The 12,988-nt window shown below is 53.2% G+C and overlaps 1 protein-coding gene across 1 annotated transcript; it reads right to left on the bottom strand.

Annotated features, from left to right (window-relative positions):
- Window positions 1-256: 256 nt before the first annotated feature.
- Window positions 257-5,961, bottom strand: CIMIP5 (ciliary microtubule inner protein 5; the record flags this gene model as incomplete). The annotated part of the gene is given in 4 exon segments (XM_079940787.1): window positions 257-620; window positions 622-638; window positions 3,029-3,184; window positions 5,827-5,961. Coding segments are annotated over 4 exon segments (672 nt in total).
- Between the last annotated feature and the right edge of the window lie 7,027 nt (window positions 5,962-12,988).

The following is a 12,988-nucleotide window of genomic DNA, read 5'->3' on the forward strand; positions in this document are numbered from 1 at the left end:
ATTTCTGGCCTCCGGGACCGCGAGATAACATGTGTGTGTTGTTTTGAGCCTCTTAGCTTGTGGTCACTGGTTACAGCAGCGACAGGAAACGCACACACCATGCTACGGGTGGGGAAACGGTGGCGCAGAGGCCCCAGCAAGGCGCCCAAGGCTCCAGCTGCTGAGTCAGCAGGATCCGAGCCCAGTGGACGGCGCTCCTGACCCCTCATGGGGCCCTGACCCTTAGGGAAGCCCCACTGTTGCCGGCTATATGGCCTCAGGCAGGTTCTTGAGTCCTCTCCATGTCAGGTGCGCAGATGAGCCGGAGGCCTCTTAAGGCTCGCGTGGGGCTCAGAGATGACGACCCCCGGCTGTATGCAGGCGTGCTGTCTGGGGCACAGGTGCCGGACCCACAGCAGCGTCCCCGCTGCCCCACACCCGCGGGGGGCAGGCCCGCCTGGCCCTCCTCCTGGATGGGCCGTAGCTCGTCTTCCAGCTCCTTCTTCCGGATTCCTTCCACAAAGGAGAAGTCCAGGCTGATGTGGGCTTTCCCCAGGGGCGTGTCCACCCTGCTGCCCACAGCCTGGTTCGTGGAATTGGGGACCATGTCAGAGAAGAGAGGCACGCACTCCAGCAACTTCCCGGGGCTCCTTGTTGCCCTGAGGAGAGGGGACTGTTAGGGTCACCGGCTGTGGGAAAACAGGAGAGGCCTGAGCAGGAAAGAGAAGGGAGAAGATGGCCTCTGCAGGAAGCATCCCCTGGGTGATCCGACCCCAGATTCCGCTCCGGACCCGGGACTCAACTCTCCAGCCGAGAGATGCACACTCCCTCCTCCTTGCACCCAGGGCTCCCTACACAGGTGCTTCCAGGACCCCTTCACCGTGATGCTTGGCCAGCCGAGGGAGGGACCACGCCCTAAACCCCCTCCACCCCACCCCCAGGCCTAAGACACTGCCTCACACGTGGTGGGGACGCCATGTTTTTTGGTTGATTTTTACTTGAAATCTAACGCACACACAGAAAAGTGCACCAGTCACAACTGTACAGCTCAACCAGCGCCCAGGCAGTGAGTGCCGTGCAGCCCCACCTGGACCAGGAAATAGACCGCGACCCACCTCAGATGCCTCCTTTTAACCCCTCAGTCACTGCCCCGACCTCCAGGGCGACCTGGGCTTGACTTGTTTTGCCTGGTGTTGAACTCTACCTAAACAGGTCCCGGTCTCTTCCCTCTGGCTCCTTTCTCTCAAGGATGTGTTCCTGAGATTCACCTGTGTTCCTGTGTGTGGTGGCAGGCCCTTGGTTCTCAGTGCTAAACGGTATTCTGCCGTGTGATTTGGGTGACACTCCACAAGTTATTTATCTGTTCTGCCACGGGGGCGTTTGGGTTTGTTTCCAGTTTTGGGGTCTTAGGAGCGGTGCTGCCCTGGACATGCTTTCTGGTGACTTCCGTAACTGATGGATGGAGGAGTGAGTAAATGTCTGAGTTAGGACGAATCTGATGAGCCTTCCCTGCCCTTGTTTAGAGTTAACTTTGTGCTGCCCTGTGTCAAACATAAGAGACAGGACCAGTCTTAAGAAATAGGATCCGGGCTCTCAGCCGGCAAAGTCCACGCTGAGGTGGTCCCATCGTCTGGGCGGGCCGAGGGTTTCAGGGGTCAGGTTGCTCATACACAGCCCGGGGCAGGGAGAGGCTCTGTAGCCTGAGAGCCTGGGCCAGGGGCTCAGGGTAGGAATTCAGGCCCCATGAACTCAATCTTCGATCGCAGGGCAGACGGCAACCCCTCAAGGCCAGCCATACAGATGTCAAACCTTCCCTAAAGCCCACAAGGGCCAGGCCAGTGTGGCCACCACCTTGGTTGGCTTGTTACACTGCTTGGCTTCCAATCTGGTCTCTAACCACGCTTTATACAGCCAGATTCCTTCTCCCATTTGTTCATTCCTCCAACGTGAACTGAGTGCTAAATAGTTACTGGGTGCTGGGGGTGTTTGTGCAGTAGTGAAGCCATCTTTATTCTTTCGCCAAAGGAGCCCACGGCCAGGTGAGATTGCTGGCTGCACAATTACACAATGTTCCCAAGAAACGGGTTAGCTGTGCCAGTGGGTGAAGACCACAGTGGTCTGGTCATGCTTGCTCAGGAAGGGGAGATTTCTCAGAAGGAGCTGTTCGGGTGGGGTCTTGAAGGATGAATAGGAGGCCATCAGGCTGACACAGTGGGAAGGGAATTTCAGGCAGGGGAACAGCATGCACAGAGGCATGGATAAAAGAGAGCCTGTGGGGGCTTCCCTGGTGGCGCAGTGGTTGAGAGTCCGCCTGCCGATGCAGGGGACGCGAGTTCGTGGCCCGGTGCGGGAGGATCCCACACGCCGCGGAGCGGCTGGGCCCGTGAGCCATGGCCGCTGAGCCTGCGCGTCCGGAGCCTGTGCTCCACAATGGAAGAGGCCACAACAGTGAGAAGCCCGCGTACCGCAAAAAAAAAAAAAAAAAAAGAAAGAAAGAAACCTGTGGGTCACCGTGGGGTGAGCAAGGAGGCCGGGGAGGGAGGCAAGGTTGGATCATGGGAAGTGTTGTAAACCATCGTGAAAAATGCAGATTTACTGAAGGATTCTAAGCCAGGGAGAGATATAGTCAGTTTTGCAGTTTAGGAAAATCACTCTGGTGGAGGATGGACTGGCGGTGGTGATATTAGACACAGGGAATTAGTGTACAAAGCGTGTTCACCCAAGCTCATTCTCTTTGTGGCGCCAACCCCACCTCACTCTACACTGCGGACACCCTCAGGCAAAGGAGAACATTTCAGCAGCTGATGCCTGTCGTTTCCAATGGGTTCGTCTCACTAAAATCAAGAAACACTGGGGAAAAGTAATTTCTAAATACTCTACATAAGTCTTTTCTTTCCCACCAGACCCCGAGCTTCTTGACACAAGGTTGTATTTTATTGGTCTCTGTACACTTCCGCATCAAGCACACAGTAGGTCCTCAATAAACATTAGATGAATAAATAAACATTCTAAGTGCAAGTATGTCGGACAGGAATGTGATTTGTCTTACCATGGGGTCACAGTCTTTCAGGAAACTCCAATTCTGACCCCTGGATAGAAAACACGGTGGCAGTGTGAGCCCTCCCTGCGACATTTTGACCATGTTTGTCCTCGGGTCACAGGAATCAGTTGCTGCCACGGATGCATGGATTACATCACGGAGGAACTAAAATCAGTAAGTGGAACAGATGCCAAGGATCAACAAGTGTTTCTGGTGGAGCCTGTACAATGAACACACATTTCAATGGAGTGGAAACTGATGCCAGAGGGTGTAGCAGGTGCGTCAGGAACCCGGATGCTGGCTCACCCTGTGCCGGGGTCTGCTGGGGTATCTGCCGGTATTTCGCGAAGAAAAACCAGTTTTCACTTCCCCAAAGCCTGGCAACCTTCCAGTGTGTGTGGCAGAGGAAGGTAGGGCGGGGGAGGGAAAGTGACAATGAGAAAAATGGTGTCAGCTGTGCTGGTAGTTTAATTTTTAATCTATTTTTTAAAAGTCAAACAATTCTCTAAGACTTGGAAGAAAAGCAAGTTTCTCTGCCCCAATCCTCAGAGCCCGCGAGACCCACAACCTAGAGTCAGTTTCTTAGCTGTTTCTTCAAGCCTTTCACCTCCATATTCTGAAAGAATAAACGTGCACTGCCATTTCTTGAGGTTCTAAAAATGTAAGCTTACCTACTGGCTTTCTACGAGGGGAGATAATGAATTAGCATTCTTCACCCTTTCTTCCTCCCCATTTCTTCCAAAACCATTGCATTATAGATGTTGGTTCACTTGATATGTATGGTTTATATCCTTCTAATTATATAAATCCTATTCATTGATGAACTAATTATACTACTTATTGCATAATATGATCCCCGTTCCTTTCTTTGTGCAGATTAGAATTTTTTCTAGCGTTAATAATGACATTTTCCCTGATTATCTTAGGTTTCTATGTACTGATCATTGATTCCAAACTCTCCAAATAAATTGTAAGGCTCCCTCTCAGTATTATTTTCCACACAATCAAATGCAGCAGGTCATAAACAATTTCTTTTAAATGTTTTCTCCAGGGAATTCCCTGGCAGTCCCGTGGCTGGAACTTGGCGCTCTCACTGCCGGGACCCTGGGTTCGATCCCTGGTCTGGGAACTAGGCCACGCAGCACGGCCAAAAAACGAAAAAAAATTTTCTCCAGAGCCCGAGCCCTGGGACCCTGGGTCCTCTCCCTCCCTGGGGCTGGCTGCTCTCCAGGACCACCATGCTGGGATTCCCCTCATTCTGGGCCCTGTGCCTTCCTTGCTTGTTTTCCCTCCTGTGGTTGTGGAGCACATCCTCCAGTATCTGTGCATTCACGTATTTCTGTGGTTCTGGAAAGTTCTCATTTTCTCTTCAAGTAGTTCATGTCCCCCATTCTCTCCTTGGGGAGCTCAGTTTGAAGGTATGTTGGATCTTCTTGCCCTGTTTCCTAGGATTTTAACTCTTCTTTCATGGTTTCCATTGTACTGTTCTTCTGAGTAATTTATTTTTCTTTTTCCTTTTTTCAAAAAGAAAACTTCCTTTATTCTATTATTAGTTGGAAAAATTAAATGGCACTAGACGGTCCTGTCTTTGTACATGTCCCCTATACCCCAACACACACACACACACACACACACACACTCTCTCTCTCTCTCTCTCTCTCTCTCTCTCTCTCCAATCCATCAGCAATTGTCGTAATTCTACCACCAAAACATTCCTTGCGTTCTTCCACAGATCCCCAGCTCCACTTCCTCCACCCGAGCTCAGGCCACCACAGACTCGCCCCGCTGTCCCCAGTTTCTTAAACGTCATCACCCCTGCCCACCATTTCAATTCTTTCTAAGCATAGCGGCCAGCCTGGTCATTTAAACTGTAAATTGGTCACATCAGCCTCTTGCTTAAGACCCTCCAGGGCGTCTTATGACATTTGAAAAAAAGTACCTAGACTTTAGTAAGTGCGTGGGTGTTTCCTCCTACGGCTCTTGTCCCCTCACTGACCGCCTTGGCCACATGCACGTTCTTTATGTGGTGGCGTTTTTTTTTTTTAAATACACCAGACTCTTCCGTGGCCCCTTCTCATACTTCAGGTCTCAGCCTGAATGCCACCTGCTCAGAGAGGCCTCTGTGAGCTCCTGGAAAAACAAGGCGTGCACTCTGCCCAGTCCGTTTCCTCCTGACACCAGCCACACTTTGCTCCTTGTGCCTCTGTTGCTTTTTGGCTGCCTTGTCCTGAGAGTGAGGGCTCCGTGCAGCCAGGACCAGGCCCGTCTTGCCCGCCACGGCAGCCTGACAGGGCAGCTCTCCTAGGAACTTCTGGACTGAGTGATGCTTGCAAGCACGTCCTTTGCTGGGTCAGAGGGCCAGCATCCCGCCCCAGGCGCCGCGGCGTCATGGCTGCCCCCTACCCGCCGGTGCACTTTATCCCGTGAGCTCCAGCTGCAGGGCTTATTGCAAAGGGCTGATGGGCTCCCCGATGCACCAGGTGCGGCTGCCCCGCCCCCCTTGCCGGGCCCTGCTGTTCACTCTGTTGAGTCTGCCCAAGGCTGGGCTCCCTCACCTGCCCCGGCTCAGGTTCTCCCCCCCGCGCAGCCCAAGCGCTTTTCCACCACCGCCCTTTACCTGGCTTACTCCCTCTCACCCCTGTCTCTCGTCTCTCTTTCTCCAGAAGCTTCCTAGACCCTGAGTTAGGTGCGGGGTGCCTCTGGGGGGCGGGGGCAGGGTCCGCACCAGCGCCGCTGGCTCCTCGTCCGGCCTCTAGACCCTCCACAGCTGGCCCCGCTGCACACCATCAGCTCCCAGGGCCGCCCGCGCGGCCGTCGGGGCCTGGGGGGCGCCAGCAGGGCTCCTGCCCACCAGAGGCCCATCCCGGGCAGAGGAGGAGAAAAGGCTGTCGGTACCCAGCTGATGTGGTTCTCTGGAGCCCAGGGGTGGGGTGGCTTCCCATGGGTGCAGGGATGTGTGTGTGCGTGTGTGCGTGTGTGTGCGTGTGTGCATGCGTGTGACCTCTCCCAGGCCTCTCTTGCTCGGACCTCCTCAGACACCACCCCCCGTGGCTTCTGCCCCGGGCACGCCACACTTCTGGGGCTCTCAGCTCCTTCTTACCCGCTGTGTATTGGCAGAGTCATGGTTCTTCCCATGAAACTTTTCGGTGGGCTGACCCAGCTGGGCATGGTGCTCCCACCTCTGCATGACTGGGAAGCAGATACTGGGGCGGATGGCCACACACACACACAGCCCTGCTACGTGGAGGGAGCATGAAGTGCCCCAGTGTGCGGGCACAGATGCAGCCAACACACCAACCCCCCTGTGCGTGCCCCGCCCTGGGCACCTCTTCTGGATCCTGCTCTCATGAAGGAGGTGCCAAGGGGTTGGGTCTTCATGGGTGAAAAGGATTTACCCGGTGGAAAAACTGGGGCAAATGCAAAAGCTTGGATGCAAGACAGAACATTGGTATTTGAGCAGTGGCATTGGGGCTGGAGGGGGGCCCCGGGCCCCGGGCTGTTTGGAGCTGTGTCGAGAGCTCATGCACAATGGGGACATTGCTGCCTTCAAGCCGCAGGGCAAAGAAGATCAGGAAAGGACGAGCAGGTGAGGTGACGTGGCCGTGGTCCAGGTGAGAGGAGGTGGTGGAGCCCACGCTGGCCTTTGTAGAGGGTTGGAGTGGAGGAGACGGGGTGAGAGCCGCTGGGCCACAAAGAGCTGCCAGCACTTGTATGAGGAAGGAACTGAGCGGGTGTGACCTGCTGGGACATCAGAGTAAACACAGAGGCTGTGGGGCTGGGACCCTGTCTCTCCTCCTCCCTCTGTGCTTCCTCCAGAGCTGGGATGAGAATGGCTGGCATTTGGTGACTTTGAAGTTTGTCTCCAAAAAAGATGAACTGAAAACCCGTGGGGCCCAGAAGCAGGCTTCCCTGGCGGTTGCTCTCTCTTGGGTGTTTGTGACCCCAGCACAACCAGGACAGGTCCCTGCTGTGCCTGAGGAGTGGCGGCTCTGACCTCCTGGAACCTCTGGAAGGGGCCCCATGAGTGCATTTTGAGAGCACAGTGCCTGCTATGTGGAAAACCACCCATAAGGCTGACTGCGGACTGTGGTACAGAGTAGCTTGGAACAGCTTGGAACAGCTTGGAACAGCCGTGCAGTTTGCTCAGATACCTTGGCCCGGGTCCCCTGGCCACGTGCTTCAGAGACAAGGAACAGGACCAAGAAGGCCAGCAGGGGGCGTCCAGGATGACCAAGTGCCTGATGTATGGGGAGGCTGAATATTTCCATGGGGCTTTGTTGTAAAAAATTAAAATTTATTTAGAAACTATTTCAGACTGATCGATGGTAGAGGGATGGATCGATATCAGCAAAGCAAATACAATAAGGTGTTAATTGTAAATCTAGGGGATGGGTATGTGGATGTTCACTGTACCAGTCTTTCAACCTTTTTTTTTTTTATAAACTTATTTATTTATTTATTTTTGGCTGCATTGGGTCTTCGTTGCCGCGCACCGGCTTCCTCTAGTTGCTGCGAGCGGGGGCTACTCTTCGTTGCGTTGCGCGGGGTTCTCATTGCGGTGGCTTCTCTTTGTTGCGGAGCACGGGCTCTAGGCGCACGGGCTTCAGTAGTTGTGGCTCGCGGGATCTAGAGCGCAGGCTCAGTAGTTGTGGCGCACGGGCTTAGCTGCTCCGCGGCATGTGGGATCTTCCCGGACCAGGGCTCGAACCCGTGTCCCCTGAATTGGCAGGCGGATTCTTAACCACTGCGCCACCAGGGAAGCCCTCAACTTTCTAATGTGTTTAGAAATTTCCAAAATAAAATGTTGATGGGAGAAAAGATTGCACCTGCCAGTCCAGCTCGAACATTTTCTTTCCACAGTCACTGACCTGGAAAAGCACCCGGATTCCCTCTGGGCGGGTCTCACTGAGCCCCAGCCCGGGACGACCCTCCACCCCACCTCCCCAGCCCCGTGGAATCAGGACACCGGGTTCCAGTCCCAGCTCTGCCAGTGACTTGCTCGGTGTCCCAGAGAAAGTCATTGCCCCTTGCACACCTCACGACTTGTGATATTACTTTATATATGACTTTCTGAGAGAGGACAAAAATCCCTGGATTTGGGGGGTTGCTGGAGCTGTATTTTATCGGATTTATCTCAACCCCAGGAAGGACCTTAACTGCAGTGCTGGTAGATCTGTACAGCCTGGGCTCAGGTGTGCCCAGTGACAGGCACTGCAGACTAGGCCAGGTGGGAGCAGCACCTGGGGAGGTCCCCAAAACTGGGGTAGGCCCCGCTGGGCTGGGAGGTGGGGGCGGGTCTTGCTCGAGGAGCCCCGCCCGCTTCGTGTAGACTCCGCCCCTTCCGTGTTGTCCGTCTAGAGAGAGTCCTTAACTGTAGTTCCCCACTGCGGGGTAGGGCAGAGGGGCCCGAGAGCCTTGCGGGGAGCCCTTGGAGCAGGTTTAAAGAGATGAGCAAGCGTCGGGAGGGAGCAGAAATGAGGGCCAGTGGAGGAGAGGGTGGGGATGGGGTGCCGGAAGAAGCGGGGCTCGGGGAAGGCAGGGGCGCTGCCAGGAAAAGTTTGTCTGCATCTTTCAGGCCTCCTTCTCCGCTACACCTCCCTTACCCGGATAAAAATGTTGGCTCAACACTAATCCCCTTTTCCCTGCGTGCACACACCTTGAAGGCTTTATACAAGGCGGTGAAAATAAAGAAAGGATTCAGGGCCACGGTTCACACCTTTCCAACTGCTCCTACCAAGTCGCCAGAAAGTTTCTTAGTTTCCTAGGACAGTATCATGAAAGGTCATTTAGCTGCAGCTAAATCGACACCCCTTTGTCATCCAACCCAGCCCAACCACTTTCACTTTTGAAAACTCACTTTCCATCTTACTGCTTGTTATATACTTGCTGTCAATGTCCCCACCATTTTGTATGCAGCTTAAAAAAAAAAAAAAAAGTGAGCCTATTGGAAACATCTTTTCATGTTTCTCTTTTCATACCTCTCACTTTAATCCGTTTCTTAGAGTTGATATGCTTTAATTTACTTAGCCATTTTTTCTGTTCTTGGGCATTTATTTTGTTTTCAGGTGTGGCATTAGCTGTGATGAATATCTTCCTGCCTCTGTTTCTTTCTGTTGAATTGTTTCAACAGGACACATTCCCAGAATGGGATTGTGGGTCAAAGCACATAGACATTTTAATGACTTTCAGTGTATAGATTCAGTGTGTAGATTCAGTGTACAGAGCAGTGCTGCTCTCCAGCAAGGCCTGAATGTGTCAGCTCTACTGGTCTTGCCAGAACTGGGAGCTGGGTCGTGTGTCAGGGTCTCCAAGACCACCCCAGGTTGATGATCCGCTAGGAGGGCTCGCAGGACCCAGCCTATGGTGATACTCACGGCTGTAATTTGTTATGGCAAAAGGAAACAAAGCAAAATCAGCAAAGGGAAACGGCACGTGATTTGAAGTCCAGAGGAAACCAGGCACAAGCTTCCAGAACCCTCGTCCGGTGGAGCCACACGGATGAGCTCAATTCCCCAGCAGCGAGTCGTGACAACGCATGTGAAACGTTGTCCACCAGAGAGGCCCCTTGGAGACTCAGCTCCCAGGGGGCTGTCACGTAGGCACCCTCTGCCTAGCACATACCAAAATCCCAGACTCCCGGGAGGAAAGGAAGGGCTCAGCTTACATCATATTGGGGCACAAACTGGTTATGCACAGTGAGCCGTTCTTTTCAGGGGATGGAGGGAACCCTCTGGAAATCCAGGGTCCCAGACACCAGCGAAGGGCCAGTCTTATGAGCAGGCTTTCTGAGGACAGCCGTCTCAGGCCTGCTGTATCAAGTCTTCTGTGCTCGTGCCACATGGCTGCCTAACACTAACTACCCCCGTTTTCCCCAGGAGCGTCCTTGAAAATTTCCAGCAATTAGGCGCTCTACATTTTCAATACCAATCTAGGCTCTGGGATATCATTTAAATATTCCCTGATAGATAATTACATTAAAAATAGCATATGTATAGCACTTCAGGACTGAGAGTGTGCTCACCTGCATTTCTCCCTGACGCATCGTGACAGCCTTGTGCGGAGGGCTGATCACGTCTGGATTTGGGTGCAGAGCCTGGGGGCTCAGAGAAATCACCACCCTCACTGCTTACACGGGCAGGAGATGCGGTGCCGGGACCAGAGCCCCTGCTGACAGCCATTTTTGCTCTCGTCTTAAATTGTTATTTGCAGGGAACAGCGTCCCTCATAAACAGTCTTACTTTGTGCAGAAAAGAAGCTAAGTAGTTGCTACTCTGGAGGCTCTGGATTCCTGGAAGTTGGGAGCAGTGGAAAAAATATTCTGGGCCATTGTCTTTATTTTCTTTATTGTTTTCTATATCCTGTAACTTCCCACTAAGAGGCAGCTGAGTGCGTTTCAGGAGAAAGGAGTCGAATTGGGGATGATTGCAATACTCGTCTGGGGCAGCAGGGGACAGTCTGTAGCTTTGCATCCTCTGTCGGGCCTAGAAACACCAGGTACCTCTCCAACAGTCTTCCCAGGGCTCCTGAAAGAAGCCAGGCGTCTTTCAGGTTTGAGGCGCTGTGAGAATGAGTGTGATAAGGTGTCCGTGATGGAACCCAGCAGCGGGCCCTCGGCGAACAGTGGCTCAGGGCTGGGGTGAGGCTTTAACAACAGGTAGGGCCCTGGCCCGGCCGGTCGGAAAGGACTGGAGGCCTCCCGCATGCAGGTGTGCAGAGGTGAGGGGTGGAGGAGAAGGGGCAGCTCTTTTCCAGTTGCTCTGGGTGGATATCAGTATTTTAACAACTGCACCAGTACTTGCAGTCTGAATATTAGCCCAGGTACCTTCCAGCCCAAGGGCCGTGGTGTCAGTGGCCCATAGGATTGGGTTTTTTCCCAAGACAAGGGGACAAACTACACTCTAATAGTGGACCAGACCGCCTTGGCTTTGGCCTTCCGAGCCCCCATCTGAGTCCACATGCCTTATCCCCCTGCCCCCCACTGACTCACACAGGTCTGTCTCCCCAGGAGCCCGGGCTGGCAGACCTCACGCCTGCTCCAGGCTTGGCTCCCACGTGGTCTCTGACCTGGGCTGTGCTGCAGCTGGGAGCGCTTGGGCAGGTTGGGGGAGGGGCTGTGGAAGAGAGCACCTGGCCCGGTACAGAGCGCAGGATTTGTGTCAGGCCGACTCCATCCTAGCTCCGGCCTCACCCTCAGTGTGACCCTGGCTGAGCCACTTCATCCGTCTGCCTCCCCTGTAGTCCCTGTGCTGGGCGATTTCATGCTGGTGTCTGATTTGTCTTCACCCCAACTTACAGATGAAGAAACGGAGGCTCCGACAGCTTGCCTGCGCTCCTGAAGCCAGAAAGTTGTGCAGCCTGGGATCAACCCCGCATCAGCTCCTCCCGGGACCCATGTTCTCTGACCTCTCTTTACTCCCTTTCCAAGAGGGAATCTTCTGTCCTTTTCTAAAGGAAGGAGTCAGGGAAGCCTTGTTAGAGGAAAACATCTGACAGTGATTTTTGAGGACGAAGGAATATTTGAAGCAAATGCTGGGGGATACAAGAGTTAGCTTTTGGGCTGCACAACCAAATTGGGTGGAAAAATATTTTGTTTACTGATGGAACGTTCACGATTTCCTGCTTATTATTTTGCCAATATTAGCCTTGTTTTAATTACTGCAAAGGCCAACAGCTGCCTCAGACACATTGGTTCTACAAATTAGCGGGGAATCTGTAAGTCACAAGGGGTCCCCGGAAGACTTCACAAACTCAGCCCGGGCCTGGGAAAGGCCCTTCAAACGCTGCAGCTGCTCGTGGAAGAAAGGTGCTTTGCTCCAGGTTATCGACTCTCATGACGTCTGAATTATGGGTGATTAGTGCCCTCCGGGGAGAGAGGATGCGTTTGCATTTGCATCTTGTAAATTCTCCCGGGAACAAGGGCACTAGAATGGGATGCCTCCTGCATTTTGCATCAGGTCTGAAATTCACTTAGTGACTTTACCTGCAGAAAGGTGGTACAATAATGGTGGTTATGAGCAAGCACTCAGGGGTCAGACCTGGATGCGAGCGCTAGCTCCTGCCCTCGCCAGCACTCAGAATGCTGAGAGCAGCTTTGCTGGTGAATCAGGCCCTGGTTTGCAGATAGCTGTCGGGCAAGCTTCTTTATGGGGCAGACTGTCTCAATCCCCTTTGTGCTACTTATAGTTTTCCTGTCTCAATCCCGGTCTTACCCCCTCGGAGGAAGGTGGTAATAACAGCAGTCACCCCAGAGGGTCACGGCAACATGCAATGTCCCAAAGTATGTGTAAAGCTCTTAGCAAACTTCCTGGCAGCTGTTAAGAGTAATGCTGGCTAATACTGTCGTGATTCCGTGGCAGCCTCCACGTAGAGTAGCCCCAAGAGCATTCCTGCAGCCCCAGTGCTGGGCTTACGGGGCTCTCTGCAGCCCCAAGGCCGTCTTGGAAAGGAGCCTCGTGATTGGCCTTGTGCTCCGGGATTCTAGGGAGTGTGTTAGTCATTTTGCGGCTGCAGGATGGCCTTGCCTAGGTTTCTTTGTTTTGTTGTTGTTGTTCGGTTAGCTTCATCCATGTCCTGTTGGAAACCTCGTTTACCTCGGTTTGCCTGCCAGCAGGGCGAATTTTCACTTTCTCGATGATTATACGGATCTTAGCTATCAACGCCTTGGGTCTCATTGAAGCTAACACGTGATCATTCTTCCCAATAGAAAGTGGAACGAAACTTTCCCACAGCCTTATGACTGCACCTGGGCTCCAGCTGCACCAGGCTGGCCCTACCCTACATCTCCGCGCTTCTTGCACCCTGGGACTCTCTCTGTGGTTGGCTCTTACTTGACATTCAGGTCTCAGCTCGAACCCCATTCCTTTCATGACTTCCTAATAACGAGCTCCCATCCGGCTCTCTGCCAGTCTGTCTCATCACTATTTTCTTCTTAGCATTATGATCTCAAATTATTTTGTTCACTGTCTGTTT

Source organism: Stenella coeruleoalba (assembly GCF_951394435.1).
Source record: "Stenella coeruleoalba genome assembly, chromosome: 13".
In the NCBI taxonomy this organism is placed as follows: domain Eukaryota; kingdom Metazoa; phylum Chordata; class Mammalia; order Artiodactyla; family Delphinidae; genus Stenella; species Stenella coeruleoalba.